The 27,914-nt window shown below is 40.2% G+C and overlaps 2 protein-coding genes across 5 annotated transcripts; one reads left to right on the top strand and one right to left on the bottom strand.

Annotated features, from left to right (window-relative positions):
- The first annotated feature begins 2,512 nt into the window (after nucleotides 1-2,512).
- Nucleotides 2,513-18,081, top strand: LOC115248030 (uncharacterized). The gene is made up of 7 exons (XM_029831466.1): nucleotides 2,513-2,615; nucleotides 11,040-11,996; nucleotides 12,347-12,561; nucleotides 13,156-13,365; nucleotides 14,220-14,767; nucleotides 15,023-15,114; nucleotides 15,547-18,081. Exons 2-7 carry the CDS (start codon nucleotides 11,154-11,156, stop codon nucleotides 15,637-15,639), a joined length of 2,001 nt encoding a protein of 666 aa, XP_029687326.1. The 5' UTR covers nucleotides 2,513-2,615; nucleotides 11,040-11,153; the 3' UTR covers nucleotides 15,640-18,081.
- palmda (palmdelphin a) lies at nucleotides 16,726-27,345 on the bottom strand. Of its 4 annotated transcripts, XM_029831470.1 has the most exons (11): nucleotides 27,281-27,345; nucleotides 23,933-23,977; nucleotides 23,714-23,794; nucleotides 23,424-23,551; nucleotides 23,175-23,289; nucleotides 23,031-23,055; nucleotides 22,651-22,743; nucleotides 22,140-22,300; nucleotides 21,659-21,860; nucleotides 21,220-21,411; nucleotides 20,993-21,137 (listed from the first exon to the last, which is right to left on the bottom strand). In XM_029831470.1, exons 2-11 carry the CDS (start codon nucleotides 23,975-23,977, stop codon nucleotides 21,124-21,126), a joined length of 1,056 nt encoding a protein of 351 aa, XP_029687330.1. In that variant the 5' UTR covers nucleotides 27,281-27,345; the 3' UTR covers nucleotides 20,993-21,123. The 4 variants fall into 4 exon arrangements, with proteins under 4 accessions (XP_029687328.1, XP_029687327.1, XP_029687330.1 ...); XM_029831468.1 differs by adding an exon at nucleotides 16,726-18,797 and having other exon boundaries at nucleotides 20,942-21,860; XM_029831467.1 differs by adding an exon at nucleotides 16,726-18,803 and having other exon boundaries at nucleotides 20,942-21,860.
- Nucleotides 27,346-27,914: the final 569 nt, after the last annotated feature.

The following is a 27,914-nucleotide window of genomic DNA, read 5'->3' on the forward strand; positions in this document are numbered from 1 at the left end:
TATGTGCATGGGAATGCCTGATTTCTGAGGGGGGAAAAGAGTCTGTTATTTCAAAATTTAAAAAAGAAGGGTCGGGGATAGTTCTTCTTGTGGTCGGCAGAGGGCGCAGTTCTGTATATCTTAACAGGGAGCAGCTCACATAGACCAGGAGTAAAGATAATAACCACTTATGATTGCCTATACCTTTAGTAATACACAATTCAATTCAGAATTATTAGTATATTAATTATTACAGAACTGTCACTATTATCTGCATTTTCCAATTTCCAAATCTGACCTATAGGTCAGGTAAAAATTGAAAAAAAATTAAAAACCTGAAACGGTTATAATCAAGAATGTCAGTAATACCGTAATTTCTGGACTACAGAGCGCACCTGATTATAAGCCGCATAATCTAATTTTAGAAAGAAAATCAATGTTGTACTTATACAAGCCGCACTGAATTTTAAGCCGCAGGTATCCCACGTAGTAATTTGAAAAATTAGATCGAAAACATTCAGTACCGGTATATGGATTTATTACCGTAAGAGACGAGTCACTGACGAGTGACAAACAGACAGGTAAGAAATAACAGCCACTCTTTTCACTTGTATGTTTATACAGAGACCTTAAATCCAAATTTTATCACATCAGGACTTTTTAACTTTTCTTTTAATTTAATCTGCTTAGCAACATAAACAAATATATTCTACTGGTAAATGCTTTTTCTTTCTAAAGGTGTCTGTAATGCAGCTACCTTGAAATATACATTTGTATCAGCTACACACAAATTACGTTGTTTATGCTTTTTTACTCAAACAATGAACAATCTAAAACCCCCCGATGGCCCACCTCTAAAATCTTCTATTTTCATCACGGTGGCGATTGCTTTTGCTTTCAGTCTGATTTGTACAGCGGAAACACCGTGGCCGCCTGCTCTCTGTGTGTTCACCCAGTCTTCCAGAACGTTTTCAAGCTCGGGCCACCTGCGATGTTTACGTCTAAAAGCTTTTGCTGTCTTTTTGCTTTGGATCAGTTTTTTATGCTGGCGCTCCCACCTTCTCGCCATTGATTACCGTAATGTATGCCAAGATTACGCGCAGCAGCTCGATTTCCTTCTTCAACCGCCAGAGTGATCGCTTTTAACTTAAAAGTCGCATCATATGCTTTTCTTCTCGTATTTTCCATGTTGATGAGGGTTAGTAAAAATGACTGATTCACAATAGTTGTGATAGTGCACCACGAAAAAAAACATAAATAAGCCGCACCGTAGAATAAGCCGCAGTGATTAAAGTGTAGGAAAAAAGTAGCGGCTTATAGTCCGGAAATTATGGTATGTTTGAAGCAAAGAAAATAATTATTATGGACAGTGTTTGTTTTCCAATTTTAACTGACAAAAGAAGTATTTTTTCAGCCACAACTGACATTCAATTAGTTGGCGAATATTAATAGTGTTTTCACTATAAATAGAATTTCACAATTGGAAGCAGAGCTGTCAGAAGTGCACAGGAACAGTCTGAGAAGAAAGGAGAGTTTTTGCATCAGCACGCAAAAGATTTCTCCAAGCAGCAGAGAAGATGTATTTGATCCTCTCTGAATACAAGAACCATTTCTGAAAAAGGAAAACATGTCATCAACAAACATGCTCCCATACAGAACCTCACTCTTGAACAACAAAAAATCTATGCCTCTAATCCAGTTTGGGATTATAGCCACATGGCAACACGAGCATGAACACACATGTGAATTCTAGCACTTTCTATCAGTTACAGGCATCATTTCTTAACTCTGACTACTAGCTGAATGTAGTCAATGTTTCTACCTTGTGTTAACTGATTGTCTGGACCATTTATGATGTAAGATGAAGCACAGGTCTGGAAAGAACCATGCCAAAAAATGAATTGACTGCTACATCATTTAGCAAGCAGCTCCAGTGGATTAGGAAACAGTTCATTCCTCCTTAACTTAATCGTTTATCCACTCAGCCCGCATCATATTTCTGCCTGATTTATATTTATATGTTTTCCATGAATAATCATTCACCCCGCGGCCTATGTTCTGCTTTCTGATTAAAATATGACATTGTGCACCACTTTATTATGTAACACGCTTAAACCTGCACAAGGTTGCATGTAAATGAGAGTGACAACCAAAACCAAAGCTGCTCTGATAAACACTGTTAAACTGGCTGACACTCCTGCAAAATCTTAGTGATGCAATAATGCTGGCAGATAAACAACAAGGGAGCAAAGCAAATTATCCAGTTGAATTTCAACATGAAAAAGAGAGATAATCTTCAAAAAGGTTGGATGAGACAGTTGCAGATGTCAGATGCATGTGCACGCTCGCAAATGTGGCACGTCTGCGTGTCTTCTAATAAGAATGTGCAAAGCTGAACATGTGGGGGGCCACAGAAGTCACTAAAACTGCTGTTTTCTGATTGGCTGCTGCCTACACACACATACATACACACTCAATATGCACCCTGCTGGCACTGAAATGTGTGAGGCAGAGAGAGGGGGGAGGGGGGATATAAAGGAGAGAGATGGGATAATGTAAGAACCACAGTGGTGTGTCAGAGTAGAACCAGCTTCCATCACACCAGTGAAACCAGTGACCCTAGCCGGAGCTTGGAGGTAAGACTATTTCTTCTCTTTTATATTCTGCTATTTATAATTTACAACCAGCAAGCATACTGTTATGCTTGATGTGTTAGTGGTGCACAGTTTCTGAAAATGGCTCAAAATATGGAGAATTTCATATTACCAGTGATCTGCTGTTGCTGCTGCTGCTGCTGCTACTACTACTACTACTACTACTACTACTACTACAACTACCGCTGTTGCTGCTGCTGGCTAAAATGAAAAGGATTTTTAAATGTTCAAATGATTTAGATGATAAACTATATGAACTAAATCACTCAAGACAATACATTGGTCAGAGGACATGAGTCCCTGGTTAGACTACTATAATTAACATGTATTCTGGGAAATGTAGGAATTTCAGAGTGGAGGTGGTCCTTGACTATAAGTCATCTGGAAATTTGGGAACATTGTAGGTGTGGATTATATTTGCACAACAAAAGAAAAAAAAAGGACCGAAATGTTCATTGAATTTTATTGAGTATTTTAGCATTGTTCAAATACTATGACATTTATGTTGGCTGGTTGGTTGGTTGGTTGGTTGGTTGGATGGATGGATGGATGGATGGATGGATGGATGGATGGATGGATGGATGGATGGATGGATGGATGGATGGATGGACGGACGGACGGACGGACGGACGGACGATTACCTTAGTGATAGATATAATATAAACATTTTCAGATCTTGAGCCACTCATCTATCTTGACTTCTGTAGAATTTTCTGTGATCTAAAATTAATGTAACTAGTTTGTCCAGATTGTCTCTTTCAGCATAGAGGTTATTTAATTGATCCATGACTGTGTCATACAGGAAACACGTTGATGTTAACACAGTTTGAAGGGGGAGGAAGGCAACGAGTTTTGACGTGCCAGCGGCATCGTCTGGCTGTGACCTTATCTTTCATCGTGTCAACGGAAACGCCTGTTATGATTTACACAGCTGAATGACTGTACTGCTGGACGGTAACAGCCAGTTGTCTTTTTACAACATCAAATGAAAAAGAAATTAAATTGATGGAGCAGTAGACACCCTGGCACTTCATAAATGTCAGGATTGGCTCAACATGAATGAACAAACGAACAAACAAATGAATTAATTAATTAAGTCATTTTATTATCTTAATTTGGTCATTGGTGACTCTACAGTATACTGCATTATGGCCTTATTCATGATAACCAGCACTGCTGCTGCTGTTGATCTTTACTCCTTTTTCCTGAAACCATGCAGGATTGTTTTCCTCACCTGGGAGTCAGTCTTCATCACACTGAACACACTGTTGGGTTATTAAATTGCTCCATTAAACTTTCCTTTCTTGAATCCTTTAAATAAATCTATTTGCTATCAGCAGTCCAGAGATGTTTCCCTGAGTAGAGAAAGGCTCTTCTTTAATGTCCTGCACCAGGATGCCCGCAGATCTTACTGGCCTTTAACTGGAACATTTTAAAATATGCTGGGATGCACGCACGCACACACTCAGATTATTTCATTAGATTGTTATGGCAGCTCAGTATTGAAGTCTGCTTACTGATTCACTCCTTGGTTGCCATCTGTCAATATCTGCTCTGCCTGCGCAGATTATTTGCTCTTATAGTGATGCTTAATCCCTCATTTGTGCTCACTTTGACCAAGTGGAATATTATTGTTAACTTCATCATGTAACTCATCTACAGAAGCCAAGTTTAGACTGTCCCTGTTCTCCTGATTCACCATCATCACCATTTGAACTGAAAAATCACTTTAACTATATGAAAATGTGATTGATTCCTGGCCTTAATCGTTGACAGACTGCTTGTTAGACCTTAACGTCACTCAAGGTTGAAACCTTTGAAATGGGTGATCAGATACATAAACCCCGCTGGTTCAGGACAGGAGATTAGGGAGGTGAGCCAGAGCAGACTGGACAGAATGAGATGGAAGCAAAGCAGAGGGTTGACCTCTAGATAAAAAATCATTATTCAGCTGCCCCTGAACTAGACTGCTGATGTAATGACTGGCTTTAATCTGGCAACAATCTGCTGTTAACTCTTACAACTGAATGAAGCCTTGTGATGAACTGAATAGTTGATGAACTGAATAGCAGCCTGGTCCTGCTCAAGGTTTCTTCATGTTAAAGGGGAGTTTTTCCTTGCCGCTGTTCCTTGTTAGGGGTCAGGCCCTTAGATTCTGTAAAGTGCCTAGAGACAATTGTGATTGTAACAAATGCTATATTGATTGATAGATTGATTAAATGCACTTCAGGATAATGCTGCACAAAGCTGAACCGCTTTATTGAAACCTGGTATAAACCTTGTTATTTTAATAGGGAACTTTACAATGTGGAAAAGAGAATGTAATTTTAGAATTCATGTGGATGGGATGAGAAAAACTTCCATTGTCTCTAAAACATTTCTATATATTAATTTTAGATCGATGTTGATGAGTCTGTTGCATTACCATAACTGGTCCAGTGATTGAAGTTATGTCCCCAAAGATCTAACCCAGTAAAATTAATAGCTGCACACGTTGAGAGAGAGGGAGGAAGAGCGAGAGAGAGAACGAGAGAGAGAGAGGTTCATGTTCTGTCAATACAGGTTTGTCTTTTCTGCTCTAATTCACCAGCAGCTGAACAACACGCATCGATACTCTCTCCCTCTCTCTTTCCACCACACACATATTCTCGCGCCGCAGCCGCCAGCTTTGCATGCGTCCCTCCTCGCGCCAGCGGGTGGCCGCTTGGCTCCTTGGGCTGCCATTGGGTAGAGGCAGGGAGGAATGCGCGCGGCGCGGTCGCCTGGAGATGATCTCGTTTTGGTTGCTGTGCTGGAAGCTGTTGGTAGGTAAATAAAAGAAGCAACAACCTTTAAAATAGACCATAGCGATCTTCCTTTTTGTTCACTGAGGTCTAATCGCCATCCTCCTCCTCCTCCTCCTCCTCCTCTCTCTGCTCTCCTCCTTTCTCTGCTCTCCTCCTCCTCCTTCTCCTCGTGTGATGGAGTGAGATTTGGGAATGTTTTTTGATTTGGCAGTATTCAGACTCTCGTGCCCAGGCTTTGGCTTAGCTCGAGCTGCCATCAAATCCAGTTTTTCCTGGCTTATATGTCCGCGCTTATCTGTCACGATTCTGATGCTTTGTCTTATGTAACACAGTTGATTCTGCTGTCACCTGCCAGAAGTGGCTCTTCTCATTACAACCTTCATATTAGAGATATGTTATAAGATAGCACATAGCTGACAGGCCAATGTAGAAATCCACATTCTACATTTACTGCTGCTGACACACTTTTTTGTTGATGCATGATGCTTAATTCTGTGCTGTAATCCCCCAACACACGAACACACATACGCACACACACATTTACACTGCATCTCTTTAAAATTATGTTTTTTATTGCCAATAAAATAATCAATTTTAGAAACATTTTTTAATTTGAAATATTGATACCTATGTACTGAATTCAGCTGAAGAGGAAATTGAACCTGGGTGCAATAGTCAGTGAGGTCAGACACGACTGCAATAATCTGAAAGGTCGCTGGTTCAAATCCAGGCAGACAAAGATTGATAGGATGGATTAGAGCTAAGAGCTGTGCCATAACTAATAGCTCTCCAGTCTGTTCCCAGATGTTGGGACACAAATTTTGTTTCAATGGTCACAGAAGTGCACAATTCTCATACGCCCTCAAATGAAAAAAAAAACCCAAAACATATATTTAATGTTGGTCTTCTTAGAATTGTAGTCACATTACAAAAGTAGTGATCTTTACTACAAATAGATATCTGCACAAGCAAGATGTTGTTATCAATCCCAACTGTTTACTGTGTTGTTGTTGTGTTTCCTGTTAAACATGTGAACCCACATTCTGAGGCATCATTGCTACAATGTGCCGTGGATGTGATTTACAGATGGTGTCATAGCATTCTAGCTCTTAATCTGGTCTCTTCAAGTGCATCTTAAGTTTGTTACGGTAGCCCATTTCTGAGCAGGTTGGAATGATCCCTTACCAACTGGGAGGCTTGTTGACTTGAGTGTTCTGTTCCGTATGACTCGCAATCATCATCTTTATGAGACTTGAATTGGTGCTATAGTAGCATTAAGAGTATGGTTCTTCCAATCTAGTTTTCTTTCTCTAAAAAATAAACACTCTCTTGCAATACAGATCCAAGAAAGTTTGCTTGAGCATTAGGATATAAATGCCAGATCTTAACAGTCTAAGCATTTCTGGTCACTGGCCAGACAAAAAGAAATACTATTCAAAACATCAGGTTTCTTCTTCACATTTAAATATTAAGAAATCCATCAGCTTTACTGCTATTATTATTTGCAATGTGGCAATGTAAGCACTAATTCGGATGTTCTACCACCACTATACCGATGAGAAAGTAGGACCAAATCTAACAAATTAAGCAATGCAACTGTGTCTCAGCAAACTTTATCCGGTCAGAGGGCATCAGCAAGACAGTGTTTATTTAGTATTGGATCAGATCAGCAGCAAAAATCCTGGACCAAGACAACCTTAGGGAGTACATCAGAAAGGTGATGGAGACAAGCTGCTAAGTGAATACCCCAGGCAGCAGAAACCAGACTGAAAAGAACAGCTGGAACCATCACGGGAAGACAAGCTGCTACTTGGCATGTCGCACTGGCAAACTGAGGAAGTGCCTTCTATCAGGAAATCCCACCAGTGGCTGGAAAACTCTGGAATGAAAAACAGCACAAAGGAACTGATCATGGCAGCACAAAAACAATCTCTGAGCATAAGAGCAATAGAATCCTGGTTCTATCACAACAGGTAAGATACAAGGTGCAGAATGTGGAAAGAAGGAGTCCTAAATGACGGCAAGATCAGGAAGAAGGAGCACAAGAAATTGGAGAAATACTAGGCTTTGAGAGAGGAGTTATAGAGGATGTGGAGCGGGATCCCTGGGCTAAGACCCCTACCGGAGGAGTGGCTCCAGCAGATCCCAGGATCTGAAGCTCCCAGGCCAACAGGCCATTAATTAAGTCTACAACTGAAAAGTTGACAATCGCAAATACTATTGGATAGCCAAGGACTGATCAATATATTCAAGGACTTGGGCCTCAAAGAAGTTTTGAAAGTGGCAACTCTCAATACGTCCTTCAAGCCACTGTCAAGAGGCACATATAACTGATAACTGAAATCCGCAAACTTTATGATGTTTAACAGCAAATGAGGGAAGAGGATTCACTGTAATGAAGACAGAGGAACAACACTGCAGAGGCATGTGCAGAATAATTTCAAACAATGGAGGGCATTTGGTGAGAACATCCCAACTATTGGAAGCTGTATCTCTGTACACATCAGTGAGTCACTAAATGTTAAACAGCACTTGCTGTGGTATTTCTAAAATATGTGATTGTGGATGCAATTAACTTGAGGAGAAGAGGTGTCTGCTAGGCTAATGCTTCTCTTCTGCTGCACTCTGCATCTCATTGTGCTCTAGGTTTAGCCAATCTGTGTTGAGTAATCCTTAAGCCCCACTCAGGGCTTTTTTTTCCCCAGATCCACTTTAAGTACCTACTCTGGAGCAAGGACTTAGTTTTAGGGAGTTTCCTGTAGTGGAGGTTCCTGCAGTGGAGACACCCACCAATGGAGACACCCACCAATACCCCAAAGTTCCTACAGTGGGACTGCATCTACAGCTTTGCGCAGGTGCAAAGCCAGGTTCGATAGATATGGCGGACTGCCTCATGCAATGAGTCCTCCATGCTGCTCATTCAGGAGCCTATGACATGGCTGGCACTGCATGCATTCATGCATGCATTTTCTCAGTCACAGCCCACATTGTTCAGAAGATACAGTCAGCTTTATATTCAGGAATATAATTATATTTAATTTAACTCAGCTATCCTTAGCAACTGACGAACAGGTAAAGGGGGTGTGAGGAACTGTTTGAATTGTGTGTTTTTAGTTAAAAAACCAAACAAAAAAACATTCCATTAATCTATCCTGTAGTTGCTAAAAAAAAATCCTAAATAGATTTGAATGTTATCTTTATGTTTTTAAAAATACATATGTAAATAACATATTTTCATTCTGAAGAAAAAGACTGAGTTTATTAAATTTGTGATATAAATAAAAAACAAATATTATATTTGCCTCAGGTCATTTGTTTTTCTGTTCTTGCAACAATACGGCCCAGAGGGAATATGTGACTTTTTCTCCACTCATATTTAGGATTAATTGTAAATAATTCACAGCTAGCCTCTGAATAATTAGATTGAAGATTTTCATCGTTTGACAACCCTTATATGTATATATTATAGTGTTCCACAGTGGCTGTGTTGGGGCATGTTTGCACTTGTGTTCTGTTGTTGATTGGGTTCTATTTGATGAGTTAATTGGGTCATGTGAGCCAGTATTGTCATTTTGTGTGTTTTTGTGTGTTAAGCCAGACAGCTGTTTGCTGGGGAGGGAACCCTGCCAGAGTTTGAAAAGAAAATTGGAGTGTTTTAAAATTTGTCAACCTTGTTGTAAGTTGTGAGCTAAAAGAGGTGTTGAAATGCAGAATGTCTCTTACAAATCTTGAATCCAACACAAAATCTTGGAATATTTTATCTTTTATCTGAGTAATTTTTTAACCAAGGTTAAAACAATTCCACTTGAAAGGTGTCATAAAGTCCAAATGGTTAGAAACAAACAACTTAGATGCAGCATTTATCAGCACTGATGATTAAAAGTTGTTTAGTTATTAAATGTTAACTCACTCAGATCTGCACTGAAATGATAAACCAGGGCTGTTTTTGATATCACTAAGCATTTAAGCAATATACATAAATCACTTTCTATTTTTTTTAATTTTTGGTAGGCTGTACTGCACTCTTGCCTCTAATGTTGTGTTCTGAGTGACAGTATTAAAAACAAAACCTTTTAAATAATTGTTAAATGTTAGTGAAGGACATGTGCATGTACTACAGAAATTATATATTTGAGATTTTGGAAGTTGAGGGTTATTAGTTCAAATCAATTTTGCCACACTGGCTTTAGCAGAGAGCAGCCTGTTCTGTTTACATACCGGTATATTTTGTTAAATGTTCCAAGGTTGTGGCTTGCACCACTGTTTTTAGAGATTCTCTGTTTGTGTTCAGAAAATATAAAGAAAACACCTTTAATACTGTTGGTGTTAAAGCATAAATTTTCTCGTGACACAAGAAGTTAGCTGAGATATAGATATAGATAGATATAGATGCTTTTTAATGTGAGATCAGAGTGCTGCCTTTACGGAACAGAAACACAAATCACCGAGCTCTGCTTCTATACTTAGATTTGCCATAGCAACATCTTGCAGCTGTCATCAGCACATGCTGTAAAAACAGACCATAATAGTCCTCTAACCCACTCACAGCCAACGCATTGTTGCCATGGTAGTGATATGAAGGCTTGGCCCTGCGTATAGAACATGAAATATTTACGGGCCATATATGCTCACTTAAAGGAATATTCTCTGTGTGACTGTTTCAGGCTGCTTTTGTTAATGTGTCATCAACCCATGTTTGACTCAAGAAATATAAAGTAATACACAAATCATGGCAAACATCCCATCAGGACAGATTCCTCACAGTTCCAGCCAGATTATTTCATATTCATACCACTAGTGGCGCTAGGATTTGTATTATTGGTGGGCCTCTTGTAAATAGATTTTTTTTAAAAAGGTCCCCCCTTCATCTTCATTTCTGCATTTTACTGTGCTTCATTTTTCCCTCCGGATAATGTGCACACAGACAGCCAGGCACTAGCATTAAAGTTAGCCTACTGTTACATGCTTTGCTGGTGTGAGGGGGTGGCTACGGAAGGTCTTGATGGGGAGAGGGTGGCGGAGCCAAAAGGTAACTCATTACTCGTGACGTTACTTAAAATGGCAGGAGCTTCCTCCTCCTGCTCCTCGGAGCATTTCTTTGTGAATTCAAATGAATCCAAGCTGCTTTGCTTTTCACGTTGATGTTTCATAATAGCTACCATTTGTGTCCGTCTTAATGGGCTAGCTTGAAAAGCTTGTGTGCCAACGTCAGTCATTTCATTGGATCACTTGCTGGTCATGATGCAGCCTGTGAGCTAGTACACATGTGGGGTGGAGGCTGCTGACTGGCTGAGAAACTCTGTCAAAGCTTTCCACGGGCTGCTAATTGGATGTAATAATGCTTAGTATGAACGCACCCACTACTCACTATGGGCCTGTTTTACTATGGGTGGGGCTGGGGCACAATAGTAGTGCCTCGGGAGGGGTTCATATGTTCTCATTTGGAACCTGCTGAAGATCTTCCAGCTGAGGGAACCCCTAGAATCATACATCCAACGCAGCTAATTTTGACCTTTTAACATTTTGCATACTACATCTTTCTTTAAAGATAAGATTACAATATTTACATAATATTCCTGTTAAATGGCATTTTCAGGTTATGGTTTGTTTGTGCCCACAGAGAGCTACAGCAGGGTTAAGAAGACCAGCAGCTGAACTAACAGACGGTAACCAAGGAAACCTTTCTGCCAGCAACAGTAACCCTGTGAACGACACTTCAAATCCAGTACAGCAGATGGATCCCGTTGCCATGGAGATTAGCTCATCCCCACCAATGACAGACCTGGAAAGAGAAAACATTGTTAGCTGGCACAGTGAAGAAGTCCAAGAACTCCATTACCCAGAGGATCCAGAGATGCAGCAGCCAATAAAAGACCAGCAGGAGGAAGAGGAGGCTGAAGCTGATGGAGAAGAGTGTGACTATCTTGTTTTTGAGATTGGAGCAAAGGAAGAAAGGGACAGTGATGGGGAAGAGATGGAAAGAGAAGCACAGGAGGAAGGTGATAAAGATACAGGAAGAAGGGGAGATGTAGACAGACAAAACGAGGCAGAAAGAGAGAACATTGTAGATCTAAGCTATACATGTGAAGGAAAAGAAGAGGATGGAGAGATGATGGGAACAGTAGAAGCTGATGCTGGGGCAGAGCCACTTATCCCCTCTAATGGGCCTTCAACCCCCTCACCTCCGGAACAGCTGATGGAAACTAGAATTTCAGAGAATCTAAAGGTCACAGACCAAGACGACCTTGGCGACTGCCTCCAGGCCGAGCTTGCTGTTGTGTACTCGGACAGTGACACAGGGGACGACCAGTGGGCTTCCCTTACTGCCTGTGATGTCTTACACCAGAATGATGGAGCTGTAGAACTTTCTGACATCATTTGTGATGGAGAGAACAGAGAAGAGGGAGGAAGAAGAGAGGACAAGGAAAGAGACGAGACAGAGGAGCAAAAAGAGGAGGAAGTTGAGAGGAGTTGCAGAGAGGACGATTTTGATGATCAGATGACATCGAGGACGGGCGTGCTCATGAGATCGCCTTCATTTAGCTCGACAGCCAGTTCTACAGACCCTGACAAGAGGGTAAGACCTTGGACAGGCTGGTTCAGTCTGGCACAAACTCTCATTGTTATATTTTTCTTAAACTGAAAGAACATTTCAGAACATGATAGTGCTGCAAGCAGTAAAGCTGCTGGATTTCTTAATGAGGTATGACCTGATCCAATTCAGTCACATCATGACAGACAAGTATCGAAAACCTAGACGAAAATACAAAGAACCTTATATTGTTGTGTATGTGCTGTGAGTGTCAATGGTACATGTTGACAGCAGGTAAATATAGAATTTTTGTTCAAACTGAGGCTGCTGAATCAGAGGTAGTCAAGGCACCTCATTACCTATTTAATGATTTTTTTTTTTTGCTTTAACATCAGATCCCTGTAGATTTCTGTGTCCAACAAGACACCCTCAGTGAGAACGTCTCCACTGAGCACGTGGACTTTCTCTTGGCCCGCCAACAATGGAGGAAAATGGAGGAGGAGGTTCGAGGACATCCCATCCCTAAACCAGGCCTGAGAGCTCAGGGGAGCTTCCAGGGCACCCACTCTACATTGTACCCACCGACCCGCAGTCCCCGGCTGAAACACAGGTAGGAACACTTTTTCTCTCTTAAATGATGCTAACGTCCTTGATGAAAGGCCAGCTCTACCCACACATTCAATTTTAAAATGGTTAAAGTGGGTGGAGTGACAGGGGCAGTGATGTGGGCAGCTGATGAATGACAAACCACTTTAGAAAAATACAGAAAGAAAGAAAACCCAGACTGAAGACAGGTATAGCAGCTATAACCCTCATCAGTTGATCTTTGCAGATCCAGTTCCAGACTCACCACACTTTGTTCTTTACAGCAGAGGTGTGATTAGTGTGTGGGTGGACAGAGAATGGTTCACCCACACACATTACCATGAATGCAATAGCTGGGTCTGTGTGTGTGTGTGTGTGTGTGTGTGTGTGTGTGTGTGTGTGTGTGTGTGAGGGGGGACAGACAGACAGACAGACAGACAGACAGACAGACAGACAGACAGACAGACAGACAGACAGACAGACAGATAGATAGATAGATAGATAGATAGATAGATAGATAGATAGATAGATAGATAGATAGATAGATAGATAGATATTTCCCAAACCCCCCAATGTTCAGCTGAATATATATATCAAAATTTCTCATTTCTTCTGAAAGGGAGATCCATTCACCAATTCCTAAGGAGCCCCCACTCTCATCCACCATGTCCCCCAGCTCTGAGGACTCAGGTCTGGATGACCTGTCATACCGAAGCCCCCTGGAGGAGCCGGAGACAGCAGTAGAGAGAGAGATCCGGCTGACTTTAGAGAGAGAGGCGCGACACCGCAGGGAGAGAGGGATAGTGGCACAAGGCCTAACTATTCCCAGGTAACAACATGCAGAAAAGGTAATCTGTCTTTTTAGAGGCTTGTCCAGCAGTAAATTGGACACTGAGACAGTGGACAGTATTTTCCATTCAGTAGATTTACGTGGAGGTGAAGATTTAACAATGAAAAAGCAGCTTCTGTTTGCAGAAAGCATTTGTTGAACAACATACAAAACTCTTTAGAGTCAGGAAGATTAGAAGTGAGCTACATTTCCGAGAGATTAGGGAACTGCGATCTCTTATTTTACACGAGTCTCAAATAGTCTATTTATTTTCAGAGGGCCTCTAAAAACATTGTTACCTTTTCCCACTTTTTCTGGTGTTTAAAACTCCTGCAACTATTAACTAGCTGGTTTTCCAAACAGCAAACCAGAACCATAGTTTACTCTGAACCAAAAATACATTGTGTTTTTCCACTCCTAGTTTATTCTTTGTACTCACCAGCAGGTTACATGTTTTACCTACAGTGGCTGAATTAGTCAAACATGTTTTTAGCAGATTCCCAAAGACAAAAATTGTATACTCTGTTACGCTGTTTTTGGTAAATGACTGTGTTTTTTGTTATTACTAATTGGATATTCAGCCAACAATGAGTGTGAATGGGGGAATGCACACTTGTAATGTAAAGGGCGCTCAAAGATGACTAAAAAAGTCCTTTTCCTTATTGGAAGTAAGGTTAAATGTAACTATCTGAGAAAATGGGGTTCTTCTAACTGACCCCAGCTGAGTGATAAATGTGTCCAGCAGTCAGACAACCTGTCAATCAAAAATGGGTTTGATCTCGTGCACAACAGTGTAGTAAAAAAGTGGACCAAGATCCAAAATGAAAACTTATTTGATGTTTATCCATGTTCAGGCCCTCCACCCTGCAGACCGGACGAGCTCCTCCCAGACCTCCAGCCTGTCGTACCCCATCTTTATCTGTCTCCCCGTCCCCTTCCTCCTCTTCTCCTCTTCCCAGATCTGTGTACCATGAGATGACAGCCAACAATGTCATTATTCTGGAGCCCGACTGCTCTGCCTCCACTTCCAGGAACCGCATGCTTTCCACTGCTGGGGGCCCATTAAGCCTGGACACTGTGTCATCTGCCAATGTCATTGTTGTGGAAACCTCCAATCTGATCATTCGCAGCGCTTCAGAATTCTGTCTAAGCTCTGCTCCCGTGTCCATTGAAGCCCAGGAAAGCACTTTCACATCAAACCCATTTTTCAAGCTGCGATCTCTTAGTAGCCAGTCTCTGGTAGAGCAAGAGATTCGGGTAGTAAGGCAGAGGGAAGAGGAGTGGAAGAGGCAGAGGGAGGAGATGTGGAGACGGAGGAGGGAGGATGAGTGGAGGAGAGGAAAAGAGAGGTATGATACCGTGTTGGTGTCTCCTAGCCTGAGTGATGCCGTCAGTTTCAATGGTAGGTACAGTCTCCTGGACTTTTTTTCCCAGATCAAAAACCCAAAAAAATATTACAACTTGCTAAATTATTATAAACTATTTTCTCAAGATGTTCGATTAACCGATCACACACTTTTGTGTTGAAGTTTATTAAAGCACAAACCACGCCACTTTTAATATAAGTCAAAAGCTGCATTTTTTATATGAACCACCAGGGGGAAATGTTAGTTCACTTCCTGTGGACACTAAACAGTATGAAATGTTCTTTTTTCAGTGCCAGAGGTTCCAGACAGATGTGTCTCCTCTCCATCATCCCCCTCTAGGACCCGAAAAATAGAACGATCCAGTTTGTCGTGTGACCATAAGGTTAGCAGCCACGTGTGCAGCAATTATACTCATATTAGGAACAGTATCAAATGCATTGGCTCATTAAGTCACTCATTCATTTATGTATTTATTTAGAACATTAAATCTCTGTAGTGTTCCTGTTGCATAACAATTCATCCATTTTCTCTTATCAATTATTAGTTGTTTTTTTTTACAATTTGTTAATCAGCTGCACTGGTATATCTTTATCCTTTAATTAACAACCATTAACAATTTCACAAACTACACTCATCATTCTATTTTTAATTGACTCATCACTTCCATCCATCCATCCATCCATCTATCCATCCATCCATCCATCCATCCATCCATCCATCCATCCTGTTATTCATTCTGTCCTCCTTCCGTCCATCTCTTTGTCCTCTCCAACCGTTTACTCCAGTGGTTCAGCTGAATCTTCCTTCCCTGCAGTTTCCCCTGTCCCTCTCCTCAGTGCCGCAGCGACAGAACGCCATGGCACAGCGATGGGAGGCCTCCCTGTTAGCCAACCAGAAAAAAGAATGACCAGCGGCGCTATTCATCATCAGTAAATCTGAAGCCATTTAAAGTCTTAATCTTCCTCCGTTTGATTAGTTCTTGTTCAGCCAGTGACTGCAGCCTGCCTGACGTAGAGAGAACTGTTTTTTAATGCACACTGTTTTCCATGATATTTAAACAGTAGTTTGATCATCCATCTTCCTGCATAATGTCTGGATGACACCATGTAACTGCCTGTCTTGTCACACTATAGATATCTTCTTCATTTATAGATATATGAAAGTTGTGTATGGTCCTTTAATCACTTTTCTGTCTGAGGTGAATCACAATAGAGTGGGTGTAATTACATCACGGTTTAAAATAATTTGTGGAGGCACATTCAGGAATGTAACCTTGAATAACCTTTCATACTCAGTGTCATTTCCTTGATATTCCTGGTATTACTACAATTATTTATTGATATTTATTGAGTTTGTATGATTGTGATGTGATCATTTTTACATTTCTCCGGGCAGTGGCATTTTTAGTTGAATTTTTAGTGAGTGTACAAGGGATGACTGACAGCCTACAGCATTATAAATTGTTGTAGCTATGCACAGACATTTAAAAATAATTTTAAAAAAAACTACTGTGCTTTTCAGTGTGCTAAAGCAGAGCTATAAAGGTTATAAAGAGCCATTGATAGACAGTTTGGATGTACCAGCTTCTCATGGTGGCTTAACTAAAACGGTTGCTTTGGGAATCAAATTTTGTATGGCAAGGTAGGCTCCAGGGCGATGGTTAGCTGGGTAGTAAAAATCATTAATATTTCAGTTCTTGTTGATTTTTTTTTAGTTGTATTGCAGCCTATAGTTGAATGCATTTTAATAAAATTTAGTTTTTAAGTTTAAATTTTGAGTCAGGTTAACATTTGTAGAACTTCAGCTTACATTGTGACCAGCTAGCTTCCTACTAAGCAGCATTTCAAAGCTTCTCCCTTCTCTTTGTTTTGGGATGTTTTGCACATTTCAGCCTCCAAGGTTGAAGTCAGCTGTAACATCAGCAGATGAGAACAGCTTTATAAAAGGAGGAACAACATGCCATCATGTTATGCTGTTAAAAACAAAGGTTTGTAAAAAAAAAAATTAAAAAAAAAAATTAAAATAAATCCTGCCTATGGCTCTATATGCTTAGAATCTGAAGAATTTTAAAACAATCACATATTCTACTCCTAAAGTAAAGATTTCTCTATATTTATATGTACTGTCTTGATTCCTATAAAGAGATTTGTTGTAATGTAATGCCTATATTTATGAACCAAGCATTGCTTCAAAATCCTTCTAAAGGCTTCTTGGCAAAAGATCTATGTTATATTATGTTTTTAGGTGACAATGTCTGTGTGACTGTGTGCACGTATGCGTGCGAGCATTTCTTCTGAATTTCACACCCTTCATATTTAAGCTTGTCACAGCTTTGTTGGTCTTTGTTGGTCTCAGATCCACCCTAATAGCTAAAGTGACTGACTGTCATCAATAAACATTAATAGCTTAATTAATGTTCAACAGCCTGTTAGAAGAATCTGGGTTTCCTTACAAAATGGTGCATGACACCATTTTATGTTTTGGAGTTAGCAATAAATCGATGCTTCCCCAGAGGATAATTGTGAGTTTACATTTTACACAGAACAGAACTTCTCTTGCTTGGAAGACATCAATATACAGAAAGCACTGGTCAGAGACACGTTACAGTAAGAGCGCCACCTGGTGGCCAAAGCTAATGCTATAAATCTGCTGAGCTGCAGTTTAGGGGCTATTGTGCTGACAGGTAGGATTTGTCCTTGCTTGCTGCGTGAAACCTTTTTGAAATCATTCTTTTGTTGGGCATGACGGATAAGCTGCTCCAACGCTGGAGTATCTTGCCAATCATATGATCACCATGTTTTAAGGGATCAAAGTCTAGACAAAGACTATGTAACAGTTTTGCAAAGAGCAGATCTTGATCCTGGACCAACTCATTTCCAAGCAGCTGTTCGATATTTGACTCAGTCATTAAGTCAGACTTTCTGTCAGTAATTTTATGTTTTAAAAGGCAACAAACAACCTGAGGGGACAAGCAAAGCTTTTAGTCTCTGAAAGTTTCTCCTGGGAAGCATTATTGTTTGAACTGTTTTTGGTTTACTAAAAAGAGGAAACTGAAATGTTCGCAAGAATAAAAGAATAAAACATTGAGACAGTTATGTCCACTCACACATTATGAGCCTGTCTGCAGAAAAGGTACCTGGTACTGCTAAAGAATGTACTGCATTCAGATTAACGGTCAGTTTGCAAACATGTAGAGAATTGAGCTTAAATCTGAAACTTTGGAATGAATGCTAGAATGTTCCTCCTCACTTCTGTCATCTCTTCTCTTTAGGACTGATTTGCCTTTAACACTCTGCCATTTAGCACCGCCAAATGCTTACATCTGCAATAAAAGTGTGTGACGCCTGAACATTGTGATTTTTAATTGTCTACCATGAAATCCAAAGTCTTTATTGTCATCATATATTTATATATTTAGAGATTACATTATTTGGGCACAAGCTCTAGAAACAACATATTGTACATGCAGATTTCCAGACTGATTATGCACATATTTTCCACAACGAGTTTGTTACAAACTGAAAACAATAACATCAGCGAAAACTTGGGTGACTTCCTTCATCATCAGTGGAATAAACTACCAACAGCCATGATGATGATAATGATGGGATGGTTACAATGACCTTTCTCCACCCACACAGGTAGATTATCTTAAACTGTACCACCTGTAATCTGTGTTGATCCATTACCTTATGACCTCATGTCATAGTCAAACTACACTACATTGTCCTGAACAGATACATGAGTCATTCACATTAATGCATTTTGTATTCTTCAGTTACACAAATTTACCATAAATCCATTGTCATCATCAGCACAAAAGAAAAAAATTACTGTCATTCCATGAGTCTTGCATCTAAAATGATTTAAACTTAAATAAGTCTGTCTGATGAGAGCTGTCACAGGCCACAACTTTTAAATAAGGATAAAAACAATGATAAGACTTGCAATCACAACACCATGTGCTGTCCTGTGGGCCAGACCAGGTTTACTGGGAACAGTGTGATCAAACTGGCCATGATGGCTGCAGCTCCTACATGGCCGGTGAAACCTGTTTCACTCCTCCTGTAGCTGACACAACAACAGAACATCAGTACAGCGGCACTCACGGGGAAAGTCTGTTGTGACTGTAACTTACATTTTTCTAACAACATCATCCAAAACAACAGCACACATCAGTGTCAGGTGGAACTTGCCAACAGCTGTAATCAGTCAGACTGTGTGTGGTGCCAATAGAATTATTAAAATGCAGCAGATTTTACTGCAAAACATATAGTCAATAAACTCTGTGTGTATGTGTGTGTGTGTGTGTGTGTGTGTGTGTGTGTGTGTGTGTGTGTGTGTGTGTGTGCGTGTGTGTGCGTGCGTGTGTGAGTAACATGGATGATATCAACATGGATCATTGATGCTGACAGTGAGCCAACATTCATTTACCATTCAGTAGGGATTCGTTATCCTTTCTGTCATGACTCCAGGACAGAATGAGCTCAAAGATCCCCAACACCTCCACTATCCCTCCACACTAACAGGGAAAGTGTTTGTAGAACTATCTCTAGAACTTAATCTTTGTCTCCTCATTGATAATGAATAATTTTCATACCTTTAGAAAGGCAACCCGATTATACTAGGACACATGCCATATTTGCCATATTTGAACTATTTTGTGTTAGTACCATTTTTCTAACACACAACCATCTCCTCTGAGCCTTGTTATTGCAGAAAAAAGGAATTATGGCTACTGGAGCTCTATATTTTGCTGTTTCTGCATCCAAACTCAGCATTGATCCCTTAAAGTCTTATAAAAATACTGGTATTAATTTATGGACAGACACACACACACACTCACACATGTGTGCAAAGTGATGACCTCAGTTCGTTCAGCGTAAATGGATATATAGTAGGACGACATCAAGCTAAATTATATTACATAGGATCATTCATCCTCTCTCTCTCTCTTTCTCTCTCTCTCTCTCTCTCTCTCTCACACACACACACACACACACACATACACACACACACACACACAGATGTTATTAGGGTCAGGCATGCATAGAATAAGCCACATTTGTTAGTGTAAGAAAGGTTTATTAGTTACATGCTGTCAGCTCTGAATTGTGAATTTAATTCATACATAAAAAGTTAGTACAAAATCAACATTAGTGTTTTTTAAGTAAATAAAATTCATCCATTTTTAAAGAAAATAGAATTTGAATTATTAGTATCATAACAAAAGAATTGTATTAAATATTTTGAACTCTGGGCTGATTTTCTGAGCATGGAGGTCTTTATTCATGTACACAATGAAGGTTAATGGTCTGAAAACTCCAGTTAGTAAATGGACAGTAAATGCATCTGTTTTGGGAGAGACAGATCTAAAATAATCCTTTACGTTGCATAACATTATTTTGTCACTTGCACCTTACACCAACAGAGAGCGCTTTAAACCGCAATACCCACACTTGGGCCATAGCAGTGCTGTATTCCTTTCTACTGTTTTTTAAAAGAATACAACACATAGCAGAGACAGAGAGTGACATGTATCATTATATAAAATCTATCATTTAGAATCAAAACACACTGAGTCCACTGGCCATACCTAGTATTTTTTAAAAGTTTTTTTGTCTTATTGGCAAAAACTTATTGGCAAAAATCTTTGGCTCAATGATAAGCTGATTCAGATGGTTCAAAGTGACTGCAGCTATAAACTGTGACATTTAAGTAATTTAACAGTGATTATTTGAACCCTGTACATCATCCCGTAATGTTGGCCCACCAGAGGTCCTGGTTATCGCTCTGTAAACTGCTTTGTTGAGTTATTTACCCTTACAACCTCGGGGGGGGGGGCAGGTCAAACATTACGGGGGTGGGTGGAGGATGGGGCCAACTGGCTTATAAACTGTCATTATTATTCATCAAGCTCTTTGTGCACATTAGCACACACTGGCCCTGCTACATCATGGAATCTTTAAATAATTATTAAATTAATGTCATGAAACGAAAGAGCAAAAGTACCACTTATACCTCACAACAGTCTTAGGGGTTTTAAAGTAGAAGGAATGTGACAAAGCTGTACAGAATCTGTGGGAACATACTGTTACGGTGTAGTTTAAGCTGGGGGTGCTGGTGTTTAAGTTTGGACAGTCGTGTTAGTCGGAGCAATCAGCAGACAGCACAGCACGCTTTGTGTTTCTTTTTCATTTTTCTGATACCTGTTGCCACCTGCTTCTCCATCCATCTGTCTCCAACTCCAACATTTCCAACAGCTGGACTTCCTGCCTGACAGCTGTTGCTTCCTGGATCAGTCTTGGTCTCTTTGGTCTCATCATCGCTGTCATCGATGATGATCAGCTCCGCCTTCAGGGAAGCCTCACACTCTGGCATCTGCTCACTGTCATCCTGCGTCAACTGAAAGCCCATGAAGATGGCAGTGATTGGCTCGGTGGTGTCCACATTGTTGAGAATTGTGTATGGGGTATCATCGGCATACAGAGGGGAGGGTGCTCGTTTAGAGTGAGCTGGGCCACTGTATGTGGCGGTGGCGGTGGCTGTGCTTCCATCTGGGCTAAAGCAGAACAGTTCCTCCTCATCCACGGTGATGTAGTCACTGAGAGGAATGTAACTGGCTGGAGTGTAGCAGAGCTGCGATTGTCGGGGTGATAGTACCTCCTGGTTTTGTGATCTAGGAAGAGGACCGCCAACACTGTTTTCGTGGTGGCTAGCAGGCCAATTTTCCAGAACACAGTTTTTCACTTGGTACGAGCTGCTGCAGACATCCTTATGGTTGCCATGGTTGTATCGATTGTTATGGTTGCTATGGTTAACCCTCTCGTCTTGTGTTCTGTATTGTTTTTCCTTGTGACCATGCTGATGCTCTAACCCCATATAGCTTTCCCTAAAGGTGAAGACGTTTTTTGACATGTTGTTACCATGGTGACCTCGGAGATGTTGGAAGTCAGCCCCTTCCACTTCTGTCTCTTGCTGGTTATTGTAAAAACCTGGCTTGCCCCGCCTGGGATGGTTCAGGTGTGGGTTTCGGTAGTTTGCTTGGCGGTGCACAGTGGCACTCTTCAGTAGCTCTTCCACTTCATTGGCAGAGAGCTTGGAACCATTGCTCAGGTCATTTGAACCCTTAAAAGGACACGAACATTGCTCATGATGAGGTCAGCAGTAAAACATAAGAAGTCCATTTTCTCTAGAAAACTGGTGGGGAAAAGTGTTACATTAAGTTAGCTGTTACTGTTAATTCCACCAGAATAGCTGTATGTGTCGAGTTGTAATTAGCGCCATGATTTTGGTTTCTATGGCAACCATTCAGCTCGAATATTACCAATATAAAAATATTACAGCACACATTACGGAACAGAAAATGAGTTTTGCTAGATTGGTCTCTAGCTAGTCAGACCATACCTCTCGTGAATTCAAGGCATAAACACACTTCCTGCCATCGTCATAGACCTTGAGCCCTCCGTGATGCTTCAGTTCTTCAGCAGGAACTGTTGCAGTGGAAACCACTGTGTTCTCCCCAGTCAGTAAATTCTTAGTCACATTGATTTCCATGGCAAACAAAGCTGAGATGCAGAAATACACAGGTAAAATTAGTTTAACTTGGGGGGGTTACAACATCATGAGCTAAAACAGAACAACAACAGGTGATCACACAGATCACTATACAATATAAGCAAAACTGTCAAAGCATGCATGTGGACACCAAAACCTTTTTTCTTTTGTTTTACTTTTGTTTTTTTAAGTTGTAATTAGCATAATTATTATATAAAGCTCCAGGTGTCACCTCACTGTTGACAGTTTTCATACGAAACATCAATAACATTCATTGAATGGGTCTGCAGCTGGATTCAGATTTCAGTTGACACTAATGCTGCAAAGATTCATCTGTACTCTGACAAATTCTGCAGCTCACTTTTTCTGGGTGTCATTGATTCACAGTGTTTGTTGGCTGGTGGAGCAAGGTATGCTGGGATATGGGGGCCATGTGGGATGATTGGATAAGGCTCTAAGATATGGAAAATACAACTGGGATTAACATGTGATTGCTGATTTGATTCATTTGCAAATTAAATCAGATTATTAGCTAATATAATTAACATCAGCAGTTTAACACAGTAATTATTGGCTTACTTCATGCGTTCATGCGGTATGTGCAATGTTACCTATGTCTTACTTTACATAGTTAATTCATTTATGCTAAATTCTTCATAGTACTGTGAAACAATTTGAATAGTTGTTATGTTCTTGTTAATCTCATTGTTATGCATCCTCTGGTGATTTACAGTGTCTTACCTGGAACAAAGCTGTTGTGGGCTTCCTTTGGAACACATACGAATGAATAAAAGAGTTGTTAGCATAAACTATAGATGTAAGAGAGAGCAAGTAAGACAGACAGAGAAGGACAGAGAGAGAAACAGAGAGAAAGAAAGTGGATACCTTGATTATATCCTCTGAACTTTTCTCAACAGCCTTCAGTTGATTAAGAATGAAGCTCTCATTGGTGGAAATCATAGACTCCTCCCTCTCCAGAAACTCCACCTCCTTCTCTATCCTAATGCATCAGAAACAGTGACAGGCACAATATTGTGTGTGTGTGTGTGTGTGTGTGTGGGTGTGTGGGTGTCTGTGTGTGTGTGTGTGTCTGTGTGTGTGTGGGTGTCTGTGTGTGTGTGTGTCTGTGTGCACCTGTGGATACTGAGCTGCAGTGCTCTGGTCTGTTGCTGGTCAGGCAGTAGAGTGTACTGCTGTGGAGACTCTGTTCCATCGTGGGAAGTTGAGTCCTGCAGGAGCCATTTGTCTCTCACAGACTTTTTCTGATCATTTAGGAAGGAGATCAATTCAGTTAAAAAATGATTGTGATCTCTGTGAAGACGACAGGCAACTGGATGGTGATAAATCACTACTGATGATATTTATTCCAGATGATACCTCCACTGCTATTGTGCTCAAAGGTTTAAATATAGAATGAAACAGACCTTTAGATGCTGAAGTTTAAGTTTCTCCTGATCCAGTTCCAGTTTCTTCTGTCTAATGTCTGCTTGAACACGACGCTTCTCCTGTTAAAGAAAATAATGACTTAACAACAAAAATACAACAGTCCCCAACAACCTTGAACTGAGGTTTAACAGGCCACTTGCAGCTCTGCTACAGTGTTGTTGCTGCAGTGAAGATTCTGTGCAGGAGTGAGGCCTTACTGTGATGGCCTGGAGCCTCTCCTTCAACAGGTCACACTCCTCCATCTTTACAGGCAGAAAAAGAGGACAAGGAAGACACAAAATTTACATAACTCACATGGACATGTAAAATCCGGTTGTTTGTGCCACCAAATGTCATTGTTCACTCAAAATTGTTCTTGACTACATCTGTAAATACATCATTAGTCCCATTGGTCAAAATAAAGACCATTGTTGAACTATTTCCTGCACTTTCTATGTGTCCCTAAGGAAATGTGTGTGTAGCGCCAGGTTGTGCACAGATCAGGTAAAATTCAGTGGCCACTGACGTGAAGCTCATTACATGGGTTATGAGGCAATAAATCAAAATCTTATCCTCTAATTTGATGTGTTAGAAGCAAAAAAAACAAAACAGGCAAGTGTAAAGATTTGAATCAGGATCAATGTGTGAAAGGGTCATCAGAGGCCAGGTCTCAGGCTGGCCTGGGTGGTCTGATCCAACAGACCAGCTCAAACTTCTAAAGAAGCTAATGCTGGTTCAAGGGGTAATAGGAAAGTGTCAGAACACAGTAAAACACTGTTTGCTACCAGTCAGGGTGCCCACGTTGATCCCTGCTGCTAACATCTGGGTGTCAGAAACCACAGCATATCTCCAGGAGTCTAATGGAGTCCATATTTCACTAGCTCAGGGCTGTTTGGCAGCACAAGAGGTGAGCAACATGATGTTAGACAGCCAGTCATAATGTTCTAGTTGATGGGTGTACAGTTTCTGTTCGTTCTGACCACCAAGCACCAGAAGATCTGCTGCAGGGTGACAGGGTGAAAGAGAAAATAAAGACATTCCCGTGTCATCCTCCATGCGTTAGATTACAATACCGTAATGGGTCATTGTGATCTTTAACTTCTGCTGGCTCAGCATTTACAAAGTGACCTCTCAGACATTTTAACACAGAGAGACAACTGTGATCCAGCACCTGTTTCCTGAGAGAACTACAGCTGCCTGCACGCGCAAGCGTGCGCATGTGTGCGCGTGTGCGCGTGTGTATGTGTGTGTGGGGGGGGCACTGGCAGCAGACTTTCAGTCTGAGAGAAACATCTGACACATAAAAGATCTTCTTTCATGTTTAAAAACAGATCTTGTGTGAATACCGGTAATATGAACTCACTCGTCATGTTTGTTGTCATCGGTTTGTTAGTCGGCTGTGTGTGGTCATGATGATTTGTTTAACAATTACAACACTACTTTTTTGGACTATAATTCAGCAGCTTCAAATCTTCGCTAATGTGGCCATGCTGTGATTCACAGTCTGAACATTTTTATCATTTTATGAATATTCGGCTTGACAGTTGGGTGCTTCGGACTTTGGTGTTTTGGTGAATTTTTTGTCAACAACAAATTGAGGTGTGTAACTGGTTCAAATCTGATTAATGAAACATGCTAAATATATTTCCTGGAAAATTTGTGCATTCTGTGCAAGGATTATCATGAGGGCTACATGTTTTATTTCATGTTTCTTATGTTTTCCTCAGAATTTCTTTTCTTTTTATTTTCAGGTGCTCCCAAGCATGGTTATCTGATGTTACTGTAATGATTTGAGTTCACTGAAAATTTCTGACAGTGTAGTTCAGTTTTTATGGATTTTGTAACCATTGATTATTCAAAATAAACAGTATTATGTGAATTATGTGATTGAATCTTTCTGTGAATATTTTGTTTGTTTTGAGCCTTTTCAAAGAAAGAAAGAAAGAAAGAAAGAAAGAAAGAAAGAAAGAAAGAAAGAAAGAAAGAAAGAAAGAAAGAAAGAAAGAAAGAAAGAAAAATGGAGGCCGTGGGTGTTAATATGGGTCACACGATTTTCTAACGGGGTTCGAACACATGTAAGGGGTGGGGAGCTGTCTTACACACTTCTATTTCCAGTTTGACATTTGTCAGGTGAAAATCCAGGAAGAGGTATGAGTGTTTATCCGACTGTTTTCAGGTGTAATAATACAGCCATTCTCCTGATGTTGCTGACTTGGTGTCACATAGCCTGAAGAAATGAGACCCGAATCAATTTTGCTCTCCCTTATCGTAACAATGAGGCGAGGAGGGGAAACATGTTATTCTGCCCCAACTGTTTCATACAAGACAACCTCCCAGTCATTCATCGGTGGGGTTTAGGCACTGATGTCGGTGTTTGTCCTCTCAGCTGTCACATCAACTGTGAAGTGAAGGACAACACACTCATCTTTCTATAAAACAACCGTGAGTATAACAGCCTGTCAGTCAAACAGTCAGGTAAGCAGTCAGCAAAGCAGTAGCTACAGTGAGCTAATCTGCTCATGAGGCCGTTAATCTATGAAAACCATCTGCTTGCCAGCTATACTGCAGATGGAAGAGTTACCAGAATCATTCTAACCATTGTCTAAGTTAATGTCAACATGGTACCAAAACAGCAATTTCCAAAAGCTCATTGAGGAAAATAATATTTTTTTATGGTTTGCATGTCACATGTTTTTCACTAGACCAACAGATTGAAAATAAACAAATCAATTCTACCTACCATTTCTTCTTTAAGCACATAATCAATATCAATATCTGAACCTTTCAGCGATGCATCAGTTAATCAGATGTGTAACCAATAAACCAGAAATCAAGTGCAGGGATTGAAAATCGGGTAAACTTATACAGTAATTATACTGAAGTGCAGTATACAGTAATAAAGAGCATGAATTTCTTTTCTAAAATATGTCAAATTTAGAACTTTGTTGGGAAAATAGATTTCTTTTTGACATTTAACAACTATGAACAATCACTTTTTTACCTTTCATTGGTTTTTCAACAAGTATAATCTATTGTTCATTTTGTGTTTTCTGTATTCACAAAACTTTCTTTTTTGCTTGAGCACTGCTGTCAGGGCTATTACTGTTCTTAGCATGCCGACTGTGGTAACTATAAAGAATTCCCGTGTATATAATATAATATAATATAATATAATATAATATAATATAATATAATATAATATAATATAATATAATAAGATCCATAGAATAGATTGTGGATATCTCACTGCCAATAACACATTCAGAGATTTTGGTCACTTGTGTCTGTCGGATAGCAATATCAGATTATTCATCTGCTCTGCAATGAAATAAATAGTTCATTGTTATCTATGTTATCTTCTTTTTTTGATTTTTAAAAATTATGTTGGACTACAATCAACAATTTTGACTGAAATAAAATAATTTCTTAAAAGTGATCAAAACCGTCGCTGCATTTGGTGAATATGCTTAATCCTAAAAGTCTGGAGTGACTTGATTAAAGTAAATTACTTGTATTTAATAGCGGATTGTTCACTATCGCTTGTTAATAAAGTTTTGATAGCTTACGTCAGGACAGAAGCGGCTCCCCTCTCCCTCGTGCCGGTGTGTTCTTCTGTCTCAGCGGGCTCGAGACTACTTGAGCATAGGTACGGATGGGCGGGGCTACACTGAGCTTCGCACGTTGTTTGGAAGAGTGACGAATCACAAATGCGAAATTCAGCTCATTAAGTGAGACAGAAATATCTGTTCGGTACGCCAGTATGTGTAGGTATAGTGACATCATTGGCTTATTAGAGGAGTTTTTTTTTGTTTTTGTTTTTTTAAAGAAGCATATTCCTAAAGTTATTTCACGGAAACATTTTGAACCTCCATTTCCTTAATTTGTGGCAAACCTGTTTGTTCGTCAGGAGTGGAAGGTTCATAAAGCCGACTCTTTCGTGGTTAAGCGTTACCATTGGGAATCCGAATTAAATCCTGAGCTGCAATCCACACTCAAGACGCCTCTTAAAGACACTTTGCTGACACAGCAGCACTTTTCTCATGCATTTCCAATGCAGGAAAAAATAATTAATGTGCATAAAACCTGTAATAGCCACAACTGCCTTATCATATTTATTATTGACAATAACTATAGCCAGCTAGATTCGAAACCCAATGTTCATTTCTATATACAGTACATCGAACAACTAAATAAACTGGT

The sequence above is a fragment of the Takifugu rubripes genome, chromosome 22, assembly GCF_901000725.2.
Source record: "Takifugu rubripes chromosome 22, fTakRub1.2, whole genome shotgun sequence".
Classification (NCBI taxonomy): Eukaryota; Metazoa; Chordata; class Actinopteri; order Tetraodontiformes; family Tetraodontidae; genus Takifugu; species Takifugu rubripes.